This window comes from Pongo abelii, chromosome 13 (assembly GCF_028885655.2).
Source record: "Pongo abelii isolate AG06213 chromosome 13, NHGRI_mPonAbe1-v2.0_pri, whole genome shotgun sequence".
NCBI lineage: Eukaryota > Metazoa > Chordata > Mammalia > Primates > Hominidae > Pongo > Pongo abelii.
This window is the reverse complement of record NC_071998.2, coordinates 42,603,241-42,625,643: the sequence shown is the minus strand read 5'-3', so window position 1 is coordinate 42,625,643 and position 22,403 is coordinate 42,603,241. Positions and strand designations below refer to the sequence as shown.

Below are 22,403 nucleotides of genomic sequence, written 5' to 3'. Positions count from 1 at the left end.
ATAAATATATTCTTTCATAATATGTTTATAGTTATCATTAGATTTCTCAGCAGAACACACTGTTCTCTTTTATTTGATCAAAATGTTTTGCAGTATATGTTCACATTAAAGAGACAGGAAATTATCTTAGGAAAGGAAGACAGTTTTCTTAAAACAGGAAATTATAATTGGTTCAACTCCAGATTTATGTTACTAATTATTATTATGTTTTCAATTATTTCTTTTCTTTTTCTTTTTCTTTTTTTTTTTTTTTTTTTGAGACAGAGTTTCACTCAGTCTGTTGTCAAGGCTGGAGTACAATGGTGCTATCTTGGCTCACTGCAACCTCTGCCTCCCAGGTTCAAGCGTTTCTCCTGCTTCAGCCTCCTGAGTAGCTGGGATTATAGGTGCCTGCCACTGTGCCTGGCTAATTTTTGTATTTTTAGTGGAGACGGGGTTTCACCATCTTGGCCAGGCTGGTCTTGAACTCCTGACTTTGTGATCCACCCGCCTTGGCCTCCCAAAGTACTGGGATTATAGGTGTGAGCCACCGCGCCTGGCCAAATTTTTGTATTTTTAGTGGAGACGGGGTTTTACCATGTTGGCCAGGCTGGTCTTGAACTCCTGACCTCAAGTGATCCACCTGCCTCGACCTCCCAAAGTGCTGGGATTACAGGTGTGAGCCAGTGAGCCACTGTGTCTGGCCTTCAATTATTTCTTTAGGTAATCATACTTGTATTATGTAGTTAAATTTTTTAGCCATATAATCTCCAAGTGTACCCATCAGGAAGCAAGGCAGAGAGGAATGCAGTGATCTAAAAACTAAGGCCATATTTGCCTTATCAGGTATTCCTAATGCGAACACAAATCATGCACGGTGATTGGCACAAAATATCTTTAAAGACTTCTCTAGGAGTTTTATTGTTGGGGGATCTTGGGCAAGTTAATTCATTTTTCTGAGCTACAGGTTTCTTTGATAGGTATTCAAATAATAGATTACTGTTGAAAGGATTTATTAATAGACATAGCATACGGGGAGAAGAATTGCTTATAGACTCATACGTTCCAGATGAGACTAAGTTGCATTGATGTAGATGATTGGGATGGGAAAATACTGTAAGGTTTTTAGAATCATTTGAGCGTAACAATAAAGTTGTGGAAAATAGGACAAGAAGCCTGTGAGGCTATTCAGATATCTCATTGGCCCAGATATTGATGATGGAGCAAGAAAATCCAGATAAATTAGAAAGAGAGAGGGTAAAGGAGAGTGACATAACTACTTTTTTTTTTTTTTTTTTGGAAACAGGGTCTTGCTCTGTCACCCAGGTTGGAGTGCAGTAGTGTGATCTTGGCTCACTGCAGCCTGGTCTTGAACTCCTGGACTCAAGTGATCTCCTACATCAGCCTCCTGAGGAGCTGGGACTACAGGCACGCACGTGCCACCATGCTTGGCTAATCTTTTTGTATTTTTATAGAGGTGTGGTTTTGCCATGTTGTCCAGGCTGGTCTTGAACTTCTGGGCTCAAGTGATCCACCCGCCTTGGCCTCCCAAAGTTCTGGAACAACAGGTGTGAGCCACTGTATCCGGCTGACATAACTTCTTTTAGCCAAAAGATACTGGAAACTTAGGACTAATCAGTAGGCTTTATGGCCTGAAGATATTGTCTGACCCAGCCAGTACTCTTGAGAGCAGGGATTCTTAAGCTGGAGTCCTCAGAAAGAGAAATCAGGGAATCTGTGAACATAGATGGGGAAAACTTAAAATTTTATTTTTATTAACCTCTAACTGATATTAAGCATTTCCTTCAGTTCTGAAGGGCTTGACCCAGCCATTTTAACAAGTCATAGTAGTGTTAGCAGTACTCTTCTGAGTATCATCAGTAGAAATCACAGATACATATCACATTTTAGAAATTATAGTTACAGGACAGGTGCCATGGCTCACGCCTGTAATCCCAGCACTTTAGAAGGCTGAGGTGGGCGAATCACTTGAGGTCAGGAGTTTGAGACCAGCCTGGCCAACATGGCGAAACCCTGTCTCTACTAAAAATGCAAAAATTAGCTGGGCATGGTGGTGCGCACCTATAATCCCAGCTACTTGGGTGGCTGAGGTGGGAGACTCACTTGAACCTGGGAGGCCGAGGTTGCAGTGAGCTGAGATCATGCCACTCCAGCTTGGGCAACAGAGCAAGACTCTGTCTCAAAAAAAAAAAAAATTATAGCTACATATCATATATCATATTTCAGTTATTGTGTGTGTGTGTGTGTGTGTGTGTGTGTGTGTATACATGTATATATATTTGTTGTTTTAAATCTTTTTTTTAGAGACAGGGTCTTGCTCTGTTGCCCAGGCTTGCGTGCAGTGATGTGATCATTGCTCCCTACAGCCTGGAACTCCTGGGCTCAAGTGATTTTATGCTGCAGCTTCCCAAGTAGCCAGGACTGTAGGTGTGTGCCATCACACCTGGCTAATTTATTATTATTATTATTTGTAGACATGGGGTCTTGCTTTGTTGCTCAGGTTGGTCTCAAACTCCTAGCCTCAAGCAACCCTCCCTCATCAGCCTCTCAAAGTGCTGGGATTGCAGGAGTGAGCCACCGCACCTGGCCAGCATTTTAATTTTAAGTAATGTACTTTGTGGCCTTGAAGAGGATGTAGTCAAGGAAAAGGGAGGCTTTGGTTTGCACAAAACTACTCCCATGTTCTTAAGTCTCTGTATTATGCCAGGGAAGTACTAGTATTTTGACCTTATGAAATGATTGTAGGCTAATGTCGAATTCAATTTTCAGTCAACCATCCAAGCAAAACTGTTAAGAGTTAACTTACGAAATCCACATCGGTCTTGTACATGTTCTCCAAGTTCCTGTGAATACCAGATTAGCAAGAGCTTTCAGTTCTTCTGCTATATAAGCTATTTCCTCCTGGAGCAGACTGCATTTTTCCTTCTGTAGCATACTGAGATCTGAGTCAATCTGTGGTGAACAGAGCGGTGTAGGTGGCTCTTGCAAATCCTCCTGCAAGGCAGCTGCTTCAGGTGTGGTCATTACTAAATCTTTCAGCAAGGAAAGGCTGGTTACCTCAGTCAGAGAGGAGAGGCTGCTTTTTTTTTTTGGTAAGGAATGTTCAAGGGGGAATTTGAGAGTTCATAGTTTTTAGGTTTGTTTAATTCTGAGAGTCCTCATCCTATGTTCTTCCTACTTAATATCCAGCTGATACCATCTTAACAGAAGAAACTTGGTGAAACTCTTCATTGAACTTGTAATTTTGCATTTCCCATAATTAGATTTTCAGGTTTGTTCATAACCTTATCTGCCCTGGGGCTGTACTAAATAAGCAATTATTTTAAAGTCACCATAAAAACGCTCTGGTTTTTCTGACTGTCTTGAACTGAGATTCTAAAGCTCTGAGATTATCATTTTGTTTTTGTAAATTCTCTAGTATAGTGAGATTTAGCCTTTCTATCCCTCAGGCCTTACAGTAAATCAATACTGGCATCATAGTTAAGTGCGTTCATTACTTCGTTTTCCGAAGGCTTGTTTTCAACTGGTACTTCATTCTAAACAACTGCACACCATAATTTAAAGAACTGTGATCCCACTGTATGCTGTAGATCACTAGAATCCCATTTCTACCTGCAAAGAGGCTTTCACTGTGTTCAGGCTTAAATATGTTAGCCATCCAATATTATAAACCCATCTTGAGACAGTTTCTGATACCAAGAGCAATATTACTGGGTGTTCAGTTAGGAAAACAGAAACCATTCTAAGTCTTACAACAAAGGGACATTAGTAGCGGGTATTAGTTACACAGGTACTAGAAAAGCGGAAAAGACAACTAGAGGAGATTAAGACAACCCAACATTAAGAACTGCTTCTATTCCCAAGGTTGATTAGAGCTAGAACTAGACAAAGCAAGGCCCATGGAAGGAGGGACTATCCATAAGGATTTGCAGCCACAGACAAGAGAGGGATAACTGCTCGAGGTAGATCTAGAAAGGCAGAAATAACTTGGCATCTTCACTTCTCCTGCCGTCAGTCATTCTACACGTGCCTCTCATTGATCAAGCCTATTGAGAAGCCAGTTGTCTCTGACCTTCTGTCATGCTACTTCAGAAGGATGACAAATTCGATATTCATTCATTTAAATCCCTGCAAAATTGGCACTTTTATTACTTTATGATCAGTGATATCATAATCAAGAGATAATCAGACAATATTTATTAAACTATACTTGATGCAATTTGTTTATTGGTTTCATTTAGAGAATAGAAGGAGGAGAAGAAAGAATGAATTTTTAAGTGCTTAGTATGTATCATGCATTTTTTTTTTGTTTTTTAGGTATGAATATTTTCTTTTCTTTCTTTTTCTTTTTTTTAGATGGTCTTGCTCTGTCCTTCAGGATGGAGTGCAGTGGCATGGTCTCTGCTCACTGCAACCTCTGCCTCCCAGGCTCAAGCAATCCTTCCATCTCAGCCTCCTGAATAGCTGGGACTACAGGCACACACCACCATGCCTGGTTAATTTTTGTATTATTGTTATTATTATTATTATTTTTATAGAGACAGGGTCTCCCCATGTGGCCCGGGCTGGTCTTGAACTCCTGGGCTTAAGTGATCCTCCTGCCTTGACCTCCCAAAGTGCTGGGATTACAGGAGTGAGCCACCGTGCCTGGCCAAGGTGTGACTATTTCTGATTAAAACATGTAATTTATCTTTAATTTTATAAAAAGTTCTTATAAGATTTTTTTTTGTTATTTTTTTTCCTCTAGTGGATTCTCTAAAATAAAAAACATAATGAGTGTCATTTTGTAAGGTAGTGCTTTCTTTCCAGTGATTCAGAATATATAAATTTATAAATTTTTGCCTTGTATGTATTATGGAAACAAGTTCCTCTAAGAAACTTAAATGTTTGGGTGTATCATCTCATAATCTTTGGACACATATTGATATCAGGAATCTGTTTTTAGCTGGCAAGCTATGAGAGCCAGATTGCCAAGCTACGGTCCGAGGTTGAAAAGGGAGAAGCATTGCGACAAAGTCTGGAATATGACCTAGCTGTTGCTAGAAAGGAAGCTGGTCTTGGAAGACGGGCTGCTGAACAAAGATTAGCCGAGGCACATAGGATCCAGGAAAAGCTCTGTGGTAAGACTGTTTGTATTTCTTCCCAAGTTTAGGGTTGTAACCTGATTGTATATCACTCCTCACTGTTGTGTGTACATCCCATACAGGGTCAGAGGTAAGATTTTGGTTCATTGACTGACTTTTGATGTACAGACTTAGCTGGGTATGTATAAAAAGTCTCCTGGCAATTTTGTGAACATTTATCTACTTTACATTAATTTTTTTATGCTGTGCATATATGGAAAAAGGAGTTCAGAATTCTCTTAGTCACTTTTTAGAAGCACTTCTTCCATGAATAATCAACAGAATCACAAAGGGATTTTTGTTTGTCTTAAACATATACTCCAGGCTCCCCATTACATATAATCTGAATCCAAATCTCTAGCTTGAGAATCTATATGTTCAAGAAGCACTGCCTCTTTCATTATTTTGCCAGGTTTAGAAATCACTGGGCTAGAGTGTGGTGCCTGGAAAAGAAAAAGTCACTGGATTTAATCTTCAAAAGCTATCTGTTATATAGCTCTTGGACTTAAATAAACCTGTCTATTTACATATAATATATAAAAACAAATGTGCCTAGATAGCTATATCACTCATAACAAGCACTCAGATCACGGAACAGAAAATGATCAAAAGCCCTTCTACATGGATAACTACTATACTGGTTTTTAATAGTGTAGATTAATTTTGCCACTTTTTTGTACTTTATATGAATGGAATCATGAAGTATATATTCTTTTGTTTCTGGCTTCTTTCCTCCAACATTATGTTTTTGAAATTCATGCATATTGTATGAGAGCTTTGTATTGATGTATAGTATTGTGTAAACATTCCACACTTATATTTATCCATTTATTATTGATGGGCATTTGAGAAGTGTCCAGTTTTTGATTATTAAAAATAATGTTGCTATGAACATTTTTGTACACAGCAGGTTTTAATTAAGAGAACACTGAATGTGAATTCAGATTTAGATTTAGGTCCTGGCTCCACATGGTACTGGTATAAAAATAGGCATGTAGACCGATGGAACAGAATAGAGTACCCAGAAATAAAGACAAATACTTACAGCCAACTGATCTTTGAGAAAGCAAACAAAAACATAAAGTGGGGAAAGGACTCCCTATTCACCAGTAGTGCTGGGATACTTGGCAAGCCACATGTAGAAGAGTGAAGCTGGATCCTTATCTCTTACCTTATATAAAAATCAATTTAAGATCAAAGACTTAAATCTAAGTCCTGAAACCATAAAAATTCTAGAAGATAACATTGAAAAAACTATTCTAGACATTGGCTTAGGCAAAGAGTTCATAACCAAGATCCCAAAAGCAAATGCAATAAAAACAAAGATAAATAGATCTTTAAACTAAAATTAAACTAAAAAACTAATTAAACTAAAAAGCTTTTGCACAGCAAAAGAATAGTCAGCAGAGTAAACAGACAACACACAGACTGGGAGAAAATATTCACAAACTATGCTGACAAAGGAGTAATATCCAGAATCTACGAGGAACTCAAATCAGCAAGAAAAAAACAAATAATCCCATCAAAAACTGGGCAAAGGACATGTATAGACAATTCTCAAAAGAAGATATACAAATGACCAAAAAACGTATGAAAAAATGTTCAATATCACTAATTATCAGGGACATGCAAGTCAAAACCGCAATGAGATACCACCTTACTCCTGCAAGAATGGCCATAATTTAAAAATAAAAAAATAACAGATGTTGCATGGATGTGGTAAAAAGGGAACACTTTTACACTGCTGGTGGGAATGTAAACTAGTACAATCACTATGGACAATAGTATGGAGATTCCTTAAAGAACTAAAACTGGAAGCATTCCCTTTGAAAACCGGCACAAGACAAGGGTGCCCTCTCTCACCACTCCTATTCAACATAGTATTGGAAGTTCTGGCCAGGGCAATCAGGCAAGAGAAAGAAATAAAGGGTATTCAAATAGGAAAAGAGGAAGTTACATTGTCTCTGTTTGCAGATAACATGATTGTATATTTAGAAAACCCCATTGTTTCAGCCCAAAATCTCCTTAAGGTGTTAAGCAACTTCAGCAAAGCCTCAGGATACAAAATCAGTGTGCAAAAATCGCAAGCATTCCTATACACCAATAACAGAGAGCTAAATCATGAGTTAACTCCCATTCACAATTGCTACAAACAGAATAAAATACCTAGAAATCAACTTACAAGGGATGTGAAGGACCTTTTCAAGGAGAACTACAAATCACTGCTCAAGGAAATAAGAGAGGACACAAGCAAATGGAAAAACATTTCATGCTCATGGATAGGAAGAATCAGTATTGTGAAAATGGCCATACTGCCCAAAGTAATTTATAGATTGAATGCTGTCCCCATCAAGCTACCACTGGCTTTCTTCACAGAATTGGAAAAAACTACTTTCAAGTTCATATGGAACCAAAAAAGAGCCCGCATTGTCAAGACATTCCTAAGCAAAAAGAACAAAGCTGGAGGTATCACGGTACCTGACTTCAAACTATACTACAAGAATACAGTAACCAAAACAGCATGGTACTGATACCAAAACAGATATATAGACCAATGGAACAGAACAGAGCCCTCAGAAATAACACCACACATCTACAACCATGTGATCTCTGACAAACCTGACAAAAACAAGCAATGGGGAAAGGATTCCCTATTTAATAAATGGTGTTGGGAAAACTGGCTAGCCATATGAAGAAAGCTGAAACTGGATCCCTTCCTTACACCTTATACAAAAATTAACTCAAGATGGATTAAAGACTTAAACATAAGACCTAAAACCATAAAAACGCTAGTAGAAAACCTAGGCAAAAGCATTCAGGATATAGGCATGGGCAAAGACTTCATGACTAACACACCAAAAGCAATGGCAACAAAAGCCAAAATAGACAAATGGGATCTAATTAAACTAAAGAGCTTCTGCACAGCAAAAGAAACTATCATCAGAGTGAACAGGGAACCTACAGAATGGGAGAAAACTTTTGCAATCTATCCATCTGACAAAGGGCTAATATCCAGAATCTACAAAGAACTTAAACAAATTTACAAGAAAAAAACAATCCCATCAAAAAGTGGGCAAAGGATATGAACAGACACTTCTCAAAAGAAGACAGTTATGCAGCCAAAAGACACATGAAAAAATGGTCATCATCACTGGTCATTAGAGAAATGCAAATCAAAACCACAATGAGTTATCATCTCACACCAGTTAGAATGGTGATTGTTAAAATGTCAGGAAACAACAGATGCTGGAGAGGATGTGGAGAAATAGCAACGCTTTTACACTGTTGGTGGGAGTGTAAATTAGTTAAACCGTTGTGGAAGACAGTGTGGCGATTCTTCAAGGATCTAGAACTAGAAATACCATTTGACCCAGCCATCCCATTACTGGGTATATACCCAAAGGACTATAAATCATGCTGCTGTAAAGACAAATGCACACGTATGTTTATTGTGGCACTGTTCACAATAGCAAAGACTTGGAACCAACCCAAATGGCCATCAATGATTGATTGGATAAAGAAAATATGGCACATATACACCATGGAATACTATGCAGCCATAAAAAAGGATGAGTTCATGTCCTTTGCAGGGACATGGATGAAGCTGGAAACCATCATTCTCCACAAACTAACACAAGAACAGAAAACCAAACACTGCATGTTCTCACTCGTAAGTGGGAGTTGAACAATGAGAACACATGGACACAGGGAGGGGAACATCACACACTGGGGCCTGGCAGGGGTTGGGGGCTGGGGGAGGGATAGCATCAGGAGAAATACTTAATGTAGATGATGGGTTGATGGGTGCAGCAAACCACCATGGCACATGTATACCTATGTAACAAACCTGCACATTCTGCACATGTATCTCGGAACTTAAAGTATTAAAAAAAAAAAACAAAACTAAAAGTAGAACTACCACTTGATCCTGCATTCCCACTACTGGGTATCTTCCCAGAGGAAAAGAAGTCATTGTATGAAAAAGACACATACACACGCATGTTTACAGCAGCACAATTCACAATTGCAAAAATATGGAACCAGCGTAGAAGCCCATCAGCCAAGGAGTGGATAAAGAAAGTGTGGTATAGGCTGGGTGCAGTGGCTCATGCCTGTAATCCCAGCACTTTGGGAGGCTGAGGAGGGCAGATCACCAGGTCAAGAGATTGAGACCATCCTGGCCAAGGTGGTGGAACCCCGTCTCTGCTAAAAATACAAAAATTAGCTGGGTGTGGTGGTGCACGCCTTTAGTCCCAGCTACCTGGGAGGCTGAGGCAGGAGAATAGCTTGAACCCTGGAGGCAGAGGTTTCAGTGAGCCAAAATCGTGCCACTGCAGTCCAGTCTGGTGACAGCGAGACTCCATCTCAGGAAAAAAAAAAAAAAAAAAAAGAAAATGTGGTATATATACACCAAGGAATAGTACTGAGCCGTAAAAAGAACGAAATAGTGGCATTTGCAGCAAGCTGGATCGAGTTGGAGGCCATTCTAATTGAAGTAACTCAGGAATAGAAAACCACTTATAAGTGGGAGCTAAGCTATGAGGATGCAAAGACATAAGAATGATATAATGGACTTTGGGGACTCTGGGGAAAGGACAGGATGGGGGTGAGGGATAAAAGACTACACATTGGTTACAGCGTACACTGCTTGGGTGATGAGTGCACCAGAATCTCAGAAATCACTACTAATGAACTTTTGCCTGCAACCGAACACCATCTGTTCCCCAAACTATTGAAATAAAAAATAAAATGTGAAAAAAATTGTCCTTGATCAAAAAAAAAAAAAAAAAAAGAAAGTACTTTGTTAACTTCATGGGGCTAAAGAAATGTTGAGATAATTTTCTTTTTTTTTTTTTTTTTTGAGATGTAGTCTCCCTCTTTTGCCCAGGCTGGAGTGCAGTGGTGCGATCTCAGCTCACTGCAGCCTCCGCCTCCCGAGTTCAAGCAATTCTCTGCCTCAGCCTCCCGAGTGCCTGGGATTACAGGCACCCACCATCACGCCCGGCTAATTTTTTTGTATTTTTAGTGGAGACGGGGTTTCACCACCTTGGCCAGGCTGGTCTTGAACTCCTGACCTTGTGATCCACCCGCCTCAGCCTCCCAAAGTGCTGGGATTACAGGCATGAGCCACCGCGCCTGGCATGTTAAGGTATAATTATTGTAACTGTTAAGATCCTTAGTTTTGTTCAGCTGTCTGGGGTTATTGACATTGGTCAGAAGTATTTTTGATTATGTAGAGAAGAAAAAGTAGTATCTTTTACTCACCCATGCAAGGTTTACAACTGACAACCCTGTAACAAAACACAGGTTAACAAGAGAAAAGCGTAACAAATTTATTTAACAAAGTTTTAGATGACATGGAGCCTCCAGAAATATGGTTTCCAGGGGAAACCATATTTTTGTGTTAAGTATGATGAAAGAAGTGGATAGTTGTGGAGAAATATGACTGGACAAAAGGATATGTTCCAATGTAATAAACTGAGTGGGAAACCCAGCAAGCCTGTTTGTTCAGTAGCATTTCTTTCTTCCAGGTGATAGATCACCTGAGGGCCCCATGACCTACTTTCAGAGGTAGTAGGTCAGAGAGGCGACCTTTCTAGATTTTATGTCTTGCTTTGGGGAGAAAGGGAGAAAGAGGGGTAGAAGACAGGAAGTCAGAGTAACCTTCCTTCTGAGGCCCTCCTGTCTTCTGCAGGTGAAAAATATTCAGCATACCAAGGCACCATAATTGGGGGTATTGTGTTCTGAGCCCCAGTAATTACCTTTGGTGTTTAATAATAGTTACACCACTACCTGGAATTTAGGAATATAAGAATTGGAAGGCACTAGATATGAAAGTTCATGACTTTCATTTAACTATGAGGAAAGTGAAATCCTGGAAAGATGGAAAGTTACTTGCTCAGCGTCAAACAATTTCAACAGACATTCTACAGAGTAAGATAAAGAGATGACTATTAATCACAGGAAAAATGCGTAACCTCACTTATTGTCAGGGAAATGCAAATGAAAACCATAGTAGATGTTATTAAACACCTATCAGATGGCTCTAATTGAAAAGATTGTCAATACCAAATATTGGTGAGGATATAGAGCAACAGGGACTCATACTTTTTGTTAATGGGAGTGTAAAATGATACAACCACTTTGGAAAAAAACCTGGCAGTTTCTTTTAAAATAAACATGCATTTATCTTATGAGCCAGCAGTTTCACTCTTTATTATTTCCCCATGAGAAAGAAAAACATTTGTCCAAAAAAGACTTGTAAAAGAATTTCATAGCAAATTTGGTGGTCCAAAGTTGGGGAAAAAGATATTCATTAACAAGGGAATGAAGAAACAATTTGTGTTATATAATGAAATGCTACTCAGCAATAAGAAGGAACCAACCACTAACGTATGCAGTAACATGAATGAATCTCCAAAACATGCTTAGTGAGAGAAACTTTACCCTCAAGAGGACATCCTATATGGTTCCATTAACATAAAGTTCTAGGATAGGAAAAACTAATCATTGGTGAAAAAAGAATCTAAACAGTGATTACCTCTGCAGGGTGGGTTGGCAGTGGATTTGACTGGGAGAGAGTATGAGGGTACTTTTTGGGTTGAAGGAAATGTTCTGTATTTTGATAGGTGTTTGGGTTACATGAATGTATTTATTCATAAAATCTCTTTGAACATTGGCTCACACCTGTAATCCCAGCACTTTGGGAGGTGGAGGTGGGTGGATCGCTTGAACCCAGGAGTTCAAGACCATCCTGGCCAACATAGTGAAACCCAGTCTCTACTAAAAACAAAAACTAGCCAGGCGTGGTGGTGCATGCCTGTAATCTCAGCTACTCAGGAGGCTGAGGCAGAAGGATCACTTGAACCCAGGAGACAGAGGTTGCAGTGAGCTGAAATCGTACTACTGCACTCTAGCATGGGTGACAGAGTGAGACCCTGTCTCAAAAAAACAAAACAAAAAACTCCTTGAACAGTACACTAAAGATTTGTGCATTCTACTAGATGTAAATTTTATCTGTAAAAAAATAAAACTATCCAGAATCTACAATGAACTCCAACAAATTTACAAGAAAAAAACAAACAACCCCATCAAAAAGTGGGCAAAGGCTATGAACAGACACTTCTCAAAAGAAGACATTTATGCAGCCAAAAGACACATGAAAAAATGCTCATCATCACTGGCCATCAGAGAAATGCAAATCAAAACCACAATGAGATACCATCTCATACCAGTTAGAATGGCAATCATTAAGAAGTCAGGAAACAACAGGTGCTGGAGAGGATGTGGAGAAATAGGAACACTTTTACACTGTTGGTGGGACTGTAAACTAGTTCAACCATTGTGGAAGTCAGTGTGGCGATTCCTCAGGGATCTAGAACTAGAAATACCATTTGACCCAACCATCCCATTACTGGGTATATACCCAAAGGACTATAAATCATGCTGCTATAAAGACACATGCACATGTATGTTTATTGAGGCACTATTCACAATAGCAAAGACTTGGAACCAACCCAAATGTCCAACAATGATAGACTGGATTCAGAAAATGTGGCACATATACACCATGGAATACTATGCAGCCATAAAAAATGATGAGTTTATGTCCTTTGTAGGGACATGGATGAAATTGGAAATCATCATTCTCAGTAAACTATCGCAAGGACAAAAAACCAAACACCACATGTTCTCACTCATAGATGGGAATTGAACAGTGAGAACACATGGGCACAGGAAGGGGAACATCACATTCTGGGGACTGTTGGGGGTGGGGGAAGGGGGGAGGGATAGCATTAGGAGATATACCTAATGCTAAATGACGAGTTAATGGGTGCAGCACACCAGCATGGCACATGTATACGTATGTAACTAACCTGCACTTTGTGCACATGTACCCTAAAACTTAAAGTATAATAAAAAATAAAAATAAAACTATATTAAATTCTAATTAATGATATACATGCTGAACTATTTAGGAGTGAAATGTCCTGGTGTTTGCAACTTGCTTTGAAATGCATAAAATGTATGATGGACTGCTGGGTGGATAAATGAATGCATGCATTGAAGGATGGATGAATATCTGATAAAGCAAATATGGCAAAATGTTAACAATCCTAGAGTCCAGGTTGTGGATATATGGGTGTTCACTGCACAATACTTTCAACTTTCTGTGTTTTTAAAATTTGTGTAATGAAATGTTGAGGGTAGTGTAAAAAGCCTAATGCAGTTATGAGATAATCCCATAACAATGGAGAGAATATGGGATGTGACAAGAGAGAAAATTTTGGAAGCTGGAAAGCAAATGGATGAGGAACAACTGAGCTAGAGAGACATTAAAATCCTAAGTCAGGAGTGGGGAAAACTGAAAGAGAAATTCTTAGTCAAAGGGCTTATAAACTGGAAGCACCAGATACCATTGGAATTTTGTATGGGAGTAGCAGTAGTGAGTAAAATAAGGAGGGTTAGATGAAAGCTATTTGAGAGGCAGATAGGTCCTTAGATTTCCTTCCAAGAGCATGCTATTCTGGGATTACTTAAGAATTGCTAGTGGAAGTCAGGAGGTTTAATCCCTGGAGATGGCGAAATAGAGAGTCTTTTGACTGGCAAAACCAGGAAGATTCTGAATGCTGCGTATTGAGGAGCCATTCCTTCCAGCTTCCCTTTAATTAATTAATTTATTATTATTATTATTTTTAGAGACAGAGTATCACTTTGTTACCCAGGCTGGAGGGCAGTGGTGTGGTCATAGCTCAGTGCAGCCTTGAACTCCTGGGCTTAAGCCATCCTCCCACCTCAGCCTCCTGAGTAGCTAGGACTATAGGTGTATGCCACCATACCTGACTAATTAAAAAAATTTTTTTTTTGTAGAGACTAGGACTTTCCATGTTGACTAGGCTGGTGTCAAACCCTTGGCCACAAGCAATCCTCCAAGCTTGGCCTCCCAAAATGCTGGGATTACACGTATGAGCCACCATGCTCAGCCCCCAGCTTCCTTTATATATTGACTTCCCCAAAAGCTAACACCTGGATTTCTACACTCTATGCCGGATGTTGGAGGACTCTTTTGTGTTATCACCTGACCAAGCTGATATAGTTTGGCTCTGTGTCCCCTCCCAAATGTCATCTTGTAACTCTCATAATTCCCATGTGTTATGGGAGGGACCCAGTGGGAGATGATTGAATCACTGGGGTGGGTCTTTCCCATGCTGTTCTTGTGATATGGGTCTCACGAGATCTGATGGTTTTAAAAATGAGAGTTGCTCTACACAAGCTCTCTTTTTGCCTGCTGCCATGCAGGTAAGATATGACTTGCTTCTCCTTGCCTTCCGCCATGATTGTGAGGCCTCCCCAGCCATGTGAAACTGTAAGTCCAATAAACCTCTTTCTTTTGTAAATTGCCCAGTCTCAGGTATGTCTTTATCAAAAAAACAGACTAATACAAAGCTAGGAGGAAGAACCTAATGATACTGATGTTGGAGATTTCCCAATAAATGAGCCATCCAGATCCTTCTCCAGTAAAAGTTGTTAACGTCCACCTTGAAGCTCAGGTTCTAGGTGGTGGGTATATTAATGTATAAACTGTATTATATTTATAGTTTCTCACTTTTAATGAGAGTAGACAACCAAGAGTTACCAGATATATGAGGAAACCCTCTAAAATGGAGAGAAGAAATCAACTTAGAAGAAACAGAGGCTCTGCAGGGAGAACATTTAAAACAAGTAACATTAATTTCCTCAGATCTGAAAGAATATATTTCATCTATGAAGTAAGAACCAGATGTTATAAAAGATGAAATCTCTTAGAAATTAAAAATATGAGGCCAGGCGCAGTGGCTCATGCCTGTAATCCCAGCACTTTGGGAGGCCGAGGCGGGTGGATCACGAGGTCAGAAGTTCAAGACCAGCCTGACCGATATGGTGAAACCCTGTCTCTACTAAAAATACAAAAATTAGCCACGCGTGGTGGCAAGTGCCTGTAATCCCAGCTACTTGGGAGGCTGAGGCAGGAGAATCGCTTGAACCTGGGCGGCAGAGGTTGCAGTGAGCCGAGATTGCACCACTGTACTCCAGCCTGGGTGACAGAGTGAGACTCTGTCTCAAAGAAATGAAAAATATAGAAGCAGCATGAAGAGGCAGGAAGGATCCCTGGTCTGATCAAAGCCCACACGCCATTGCATCCCTGCATCTGGTGCTACGTCTTACCAGCATCACCACCATGCCCAAGAGAAAGCCTGAAGGGGATGCTACAGGAGATAAAGCCAAGCTTCAGAGAAGATCCGCAAGGTTGTCTGCTAAACCTGCTCCTTCAAAGCCGGAGTGCAAGCCCGTAAAGCCTTCTTTGCCCCTGCAAAGAAGGGAGAAAAGGTACCCAAAGGGAAAAGCTGACGCTTACAAGCAGGGGAAGAATCCTGCAGGAAATGGAGATGCCAAAACAGACCAAGCACAAGAAGTTCAGGGTGCTGGAGACGCCAAGTGAAATGTATGCATTTTGATAACTGTGCACTTTTGGTGACTATACAGTTTGAAATATTTTTCAACCAAGTTTTATGAAAATGCAGACTTTTTTTTTTTTTTTTTAATGAGAGTCTCACTCTGTTGCCCAGGCTGGAGTGCAGTGGCATGACCTCGGCTCACTGCAAGCTCCACCTCCTGGGTTCACATCATTCTCCTGCCTCAGCCTCCTGAGTAGCTGGGACTACAGGCGCCCACCACCGTGCCCGGCTAATTTTTTGTATTTTTTTTTAGTAGAGACGGGGTTTCACCGTGTTAGCCAGGATGGTCTCGATCTCCTGACCTCATGATCCGCCCGCCTTGGCTTCCCAAAGTGCTAGGATTACAGCCGTGAGCCACTGTGCCCAGCTGTGTTTTCTTTTTAAAGTTATGTTGTTGAGCCACAGAAAACGTCGTTGTTTTTTGGGGAAGGGACATGTGTTACTACTAGAATGTCTCTGAAGTGGATTGATGGGGGGGAAAACACCTTTCCCTTCTAGTTTTGAGAGACTTCTTCTTGGCTCCCAGGAGGAGAGATTCCCTGATATTGACACACATAGCCACCTTGGCACAAACACCTTGTGGTGTGGAAAAACAAATTTGTTTTTATGTCCTCTTCTCCCTTCCACCCTCAGCATAGACTTAACTCCGTTAAGCCCAGACATCTCTTGGGATTGACTCCCGGTAATTGGTTGCCAGTGTATCAGGCAATCTGGACTTTCCAGTGACACCACTGAGATGGCACTCCTCAAAATAGCAGCGCTTCTGTTTCTAGATTGTAGATCTTTAGATAAATCCTGCCATTTTCATTTCACTTCCAAAAAGTCAGAGTCGGCTTGTGAAAAGTTGTTAAACAACATGTTAATGTGAAATGTCAACCCCCACTCTAAACTCCCTGTTCAGAACATCAAATGAGGACTTCATTGGGTTTATAGTGGCTTTCTGATTTTGGTAGTCCTTTGAAGAAGGGGGTTTGAAAGTTGTATACTGTTAACTGAAATACCTGCCTACAATACCATTATTGTTTGTGAAAAATATGGTTAATAAAGTTGGATACAGTTTGGCTTAAAAAAATTAACAAATTAAAAATATGAAGGCAGAAATGAAAAATGTCCCTAGAAGCACTGGAAGATGAAGATGGAAGAAACCTCCCAGAAATTAGAATTAAAAAGACAGAGGTAGAAAAATAGGAGAGAGGAGATGAAAAAATTTGAGGACCAATTTAAATAATAGGGAATAGTGAAAGATGTACGAGAGAAAACAGAAATGTATGATAAATCATCAATGAAAATAACTCAAGATAACATCTCAGAACTAAAGGACATGAATTGCCAGATTGAAAGAGTCTATTGAATATTTACCATTATGGAAAGAAGTAGACCTACTGCAGGCATAGCATTATGAAATTTCAGAAAAAGACAAAGAGAAGATTCTAAAGCTTTCACGAGAAAAGAAAAATAGGTCAAATGCAAAGAATCAGGAGTCAAAATGGCCTCAAACTACTTTCCTGCAATGCTGGATGAGAGACAATGGAAGAATGTCTTCTGGAGATGGCAGCTGAATGGGAGGGGGACTTTTAATGTATTTCCTTTTGTACCTTTTATACGTTTGTATTTTGAACGTTTTGAATGTATGATTGATTCAAAATGCAAAGAAATATAATTTAGAAATACTGCTAATGTAGCTGTGGCATCTTTTAACACGTGTTTTTATTGACATTTCCTCATTTTATCTTCACAAAAACTTAACTAGGGACATTCTTATTCCTAGTGAGAATCAGAGAATCAGGGAGGTTTAATAAGGTGGCAGGTGTTGGAGCCAGACCTGGGAGTATTTCCTTCTTTTCTAGGTGCTGAAACAGAGCAGCGGTGTGTGTTGATAGGTGTTGGTTATTGTTGAGGTAATAGGGTAGGAGGTGAGTTGCACCTAAATCTGGCAAAGTAAATAGCTACAGTTCTAAGGGTTGGGGTAGTGGTTTCCAGCCTCAGCTTTGTGACACTTGTGTAAGATGTGTTACAACTAGTGTTGTCAGTAGTCAAATATAAAAATTTGTAATCTACTGTTTTTAAAAACTTGCCCTATATATCACAGTCTTAAAAATTGATTTTTCTTTCTTCTTCTCCTTTTTCTTTCTTTCTTTCTTTCTTTTTTTTTTTTTTTTAATCTGAGAGGAGGTCTCCCTATGTTGCTCAGGCTGGTCTTGAACTCCTAGGCTCAAGTGATCCTCCCACCTCAGCCTCCAGAGTAGCTGGGATTACAGGTGTGCACCACCACACTCAGCTGGTTTGTTTTCTTGAATAGGACAAAAACCGATAGAGTTGCAGCTGGTGCTAGAAGTGCACCTAAACTTGGCTATGCCTTCAGAAATATGTCACACTATTTCATAGCAAAATCATCATTGTCTGAAGGGGAAGAAGAGATTGAAAATTATAGAATAGATTGGTTTAGAGACTGTGAGCTTTTCAAGAGTTTACTGGACTGGAAAGGTTTTCAAGAGTTTACTTTAATGGAAAAGTTAAATGTTTTATCCTAGGATCATGCTGTAAATGATGTCAACTCCAATGTCTAGGTTTTGGGGCTCCTTGTTACTTAATTCATGGTTGTAAATGTACCTATTATTCTATTCTTAATAGCACAGAATTCAGAACTTCAAGCAAAGACAAATGAGACTGAGAAAGCATTTCAGACTTCTCAGCAAAAATGGAAAGAAGAATGCAGAAGATTTGAACATGATTTGGAGGAAAGAGACAATATGATCCAAAATTGCAATCGAGAATATGATTTACTTATGAAAGAAAAAAGCAGACTAGAGAAAACTCTACAGGTAAAATAGTTTTTATAAAGGAATTTTCCAATATGTAATATTCACCGAGATGTGTTGTACATTACTTGAAGTTATCCTGGATTTCCTTCCTTCCTTTTTCCTTCCTCCTTCCTTCCTCCCTCCCATTTTTTCTTTTTTAGGGGCGTATTTGCTGGTCTCTTTTGGAGTATATTAATAGGTATACTTTTTGGGGTGAAAAATGGTTTGTGGTCACTAATCAAAATGTTAAAAGCCAACAAAGCACTTATATGGGCATATTGTAAGAAGGTAAGAATCTACAGCTCTTTTTGTCTAGCAATATGAAAATTTGGAATTTTAGAAATATGGGCCCTGGAGTTTGATCTGAATATACAATAAATATAGAAAAATATTTGTATGTTTGATGTGAGCTTCACTGTCTATGTAGAGCATGTTCTGTATAGACATGATATGTAACACATTTAACTTCTCCTAAAATTGCGAGCTATTTATTCCCTCATTTTTTGTTCCCTTTTTACTCCCTAAAGTAAAAGTGGTATAAGGTTGAAGTTGCCATTGACTTAAAAGGTAGATTTTGAGTTGTCTATATTTGCCATTTTTTTTTAAGTAACAGTTTAAATGAAAAAAAAAAAAATCATGACAAAGCCAGGTATGGTGGTGCACGCCTGTAGTTCCAGCTAGTAGGGAGGTTGAGGTGGGAGGATCACTTGAGGCCAGAAGTTTGAGGCCGCAGTGTACCATGATTGGGTCTATGAATAGCCACTGTACTCCAGCCTGAGCAATATAGTAAGACCCTGTCTCCCCGCAAAAAACAAAACAAAGAAAAAAAAACGGTGATAAAAATGTTCTACCTTTACCATTGGTGTAAATGGCTTTTTTGAATTCTGGAAATGTTTCTTTACTAAAAATTAATTACACAAAAGCATTTACAAACTGTAGAAGTTTTTGCACAGTCGTTCCCAGATGTTGTCTTTGTCAGCAAATTTACTTTTGATTTCTTCCACATCAGTAGTCATATATTGTTTCTTTTGTTTACTACTGTATTCTTAGACCCTGGAACAGTAGCTGGCATGCGGAAGGGCTCCATTAGTGTGTGAATGGGGGAGGTTTCCGTGGTAGCTGATATTACAAGTTCTTGGATGGGCCTGTATAACCTTCCCCACATAAAATGTTTTGGAGTTATGTGGAGAGGAGGGCGATGGTGGCAGTATTTCTTCAGCCAATCAGCTTGCACCTGAAGGTAGAAGATTTTGATCTGATCTCAATTAGCTGCTTAGGAGAATTGTGCTTTAATTTTAGGCTATTGGCTTTAAACTAATCTGCACAGAGACCCTTGGGACAGTTTGGAGTTGAATCTGAGTCACTATTTAGCCCTTGGGGGAAAAAAAGCCTCAAGGCTCTTTCTGAAAGCTTTCTTTCTATAAGTTAGGAGGGTAATATTTGTTATACAGATCTATGCTACCATTATGTGGACATGGGAGGCTTTCTTTCTCTCGCATGTAAACCGTAGACTTTTTCTTCTGTTAATGGGAACTTAATTTTAAACCCTATAGTTAGAAAATTGGGCTTCTCAGCAAATTGCATTTTATGTTTTTAAGATATTAAACCAAATTAGATCTTGCAGTACACCTCAGAAAACCCAAAAGGAAATGCATTTTTTCAAGTATTGTTTATCTATAGAACTAGAAATTAAAGTCCATACTTAAATTTTTTGTTTTTTGCTTTTCAAATTTTTAACATTCTAGAGTTTCCTTATCCTAATTTGTTGCACAGAATTCTTTTCTTTGCCCCTTTTTCCCTTTTGGAAATACATTGTTCTGTGTCAAATTTATATATAAATTATCAGGGATAATCCAAACATTTTGATCACAGGTAGAGATTTCCATATTAAATGGAATCTACTTTGTTTATATCTATCATATGATATCATATATTGATATTTTGTTCAAACCTCTGAAGTTACATTTTTCAGAAAAATTGGATCAAATATATCCCTATATAATCAGGTATATACAACCTGTTGCTTATATATACTTATATATAGGTAATAGGTAAATATATGCCTATATAAACAAGGTATAATCTGTTGTTTAAATAAACATAGTTTCTTACTCAGATCTACATTCTGTTGATCAAATTATAGTTTTATTAATGATTTTAACATGAATTATGATGAGTTTTAACATCTATAGGTAAGGAGAGCCTCTTTGTACATTTAAACTGGGGATGAAGGAAGAAAGATAACTTTTATTGATCTAATAGTAAAGCAAGATTTTATTTATATAAAGGAAGTGTTGGAAAAACATCAACAGGAGAAGAATGAGATGGAGTCTCATATCAGGGAGACAGCACTGGAGGATTTTAGATTACAAGAAGAACAATGGGAAGCAGAAAGAAGAGAATTACAATTTATAGTACAGGTATTTTAAAAATAATAATTCAGTTCCTTAAATATATATTTTTAGTGCTTATGATATTCAAAATTACATTAGTGGGATAATTGACTCTCTCAAAGGGAAAATAATTTCTAGTTTTGATTCTGGAAGGCCACATTTCATTTGCTGTTACATGACAATAGGGCAACTGTTACCCACAGATACCATTAGTGTTTAGAGTTCAGTGATTTCCATTGCATACCTTATGTGATTTTTAAGAAGGATGTATATATATTTGGTATTTTATTTTTCCAATTTAAAATTTGAGACTAATAGCTGTTTTGAATAGGAAAAATAAATAGAATAATAGGATTCTGGATGTTAAAGAATCCTTACAAATCATATAGTGTAGTAATTTTTGAACTCTTTTTAAGAAGTACGAATTCTTAATTATCCACTATTCCTCCACCCCTGAAACACGCAGAATCCCTGAGGCTTCTATAGTCCAATTTGAAAATTACTGATTACATCTAATCCCCTTTATACATGAGCAGTTGGAGATTTGGAAGTTACTGACTTAGGTTATAGACTGAATGATTAATCTGGGAAAAGGCTGCAGGCCTCTGGATTCTCACTCCAGTGTACTTTGCATTTTTTCAGGAGATTATATGTATTTATTTTGAAGGAGAGGTAGGAGAAACTCAAACTAGTGTGTTATTTTGTGTTTTAAAGGAAATTTGTGAAGGTAATCCTCTTTACCCATGAAAAAACTAACCATGAATCAACTAACCCATGAAAAAAAACCCGTGAATCAACTAACTTAAAACTTCAAATACATTTTCATCACTTCTTCTAGTTATTTTGTGATAACACAATGTGTTTTATGTATTTTTTCTACGCAGAATGACAAATTGAAATAACCTTTATATAGATGTAAAAGATATGCATTTTTCACAAGAATGAAAAATATCCACATATAATACATTTTGGAGTAATTGTGTGTCACAAACAACTTTGCAACACAGAAGTTGACCAAAAATATGCAGAGAATAGAAGCCACTTAATTTTTTGTTATTATACTTTAAGTTTTAGGGTACATGTGCACAACGTGCAGGTTTGTTACATATGTATACATGTGCCATGTTGGTGTGCTGCACCCATTCACTCGTCATTTAACGTTAGGTATATCCCCTAATGCTATCCCTCCCCGCTCCCCTGACCCCACAACAGGCCCTGGTGTGTGATATTCCCCTTCCTGTGCCCATGTGTTCTCATTGTTCAGTTCCCACCTATGAGTGAGAACATGCAGTGTTTGGTTTTTCTCCTTGTGATAGTTTGCTGACAATGATGGTTTCCAGCTTCATCCATGTCCCTACAGAGGACATGAAATTATCATTTTTTATGGCTGCATAGTATTCCATGGTGTATATGTGCCACATTTTCTTAATCCAGTCGATCATTGTTGGACATTTGGGTTGGTTCCAAGTCTTTGCTATTGAGAATAGTGCCACCATAAACATGTGTGCATGTGTCTTTATAGCAGCATGTTTTATAATCCTTTGGGTATATACCCAGTAATGGGATGGCTGGGTCAAATGGTATTTCTAG

The 22,403-nt window shown here is 38.7% G+C and overlaps 1 protein-coding gene across 18 annotated transcripts in view; it reads left to right on the top strand.

The window, feature by feature from the left end:
- The window catches only part of CCDC171 (coiled-coil domain containing 171), a 467,560-nt gene that overhangs the window by 20,729 nt on the left and 424,428 nt on the right, over window positions 1-22,403 (top strand). For 10 of the 18 annotated variants that reach the window (XM_054519835.2, XM_054519832.2, XM_054519828.2 and 7 more), the window contains exons 4-6: window positions 4,946-5,120; window positions 18,251-18,441; window positions 20,709-20,840. In XM_054519835.2, coding sequence (XP_054375810.2) covers window positions 4,946-5,120; window positions 18,251-18,441; window positions 20,709-20,840 — 498 coding nt within the window. The remainder of the gene's footprint in view (window positions 1-4,945; window positions 5,121-18,250; window positions 18,442-20,708; window positions 20,841-22,403) is intronic. The other 8 variants (XM_054519839.2, XM_054519830.2, XM_054519836.2 and 5 more) reach the window with 1 other exon arrangement.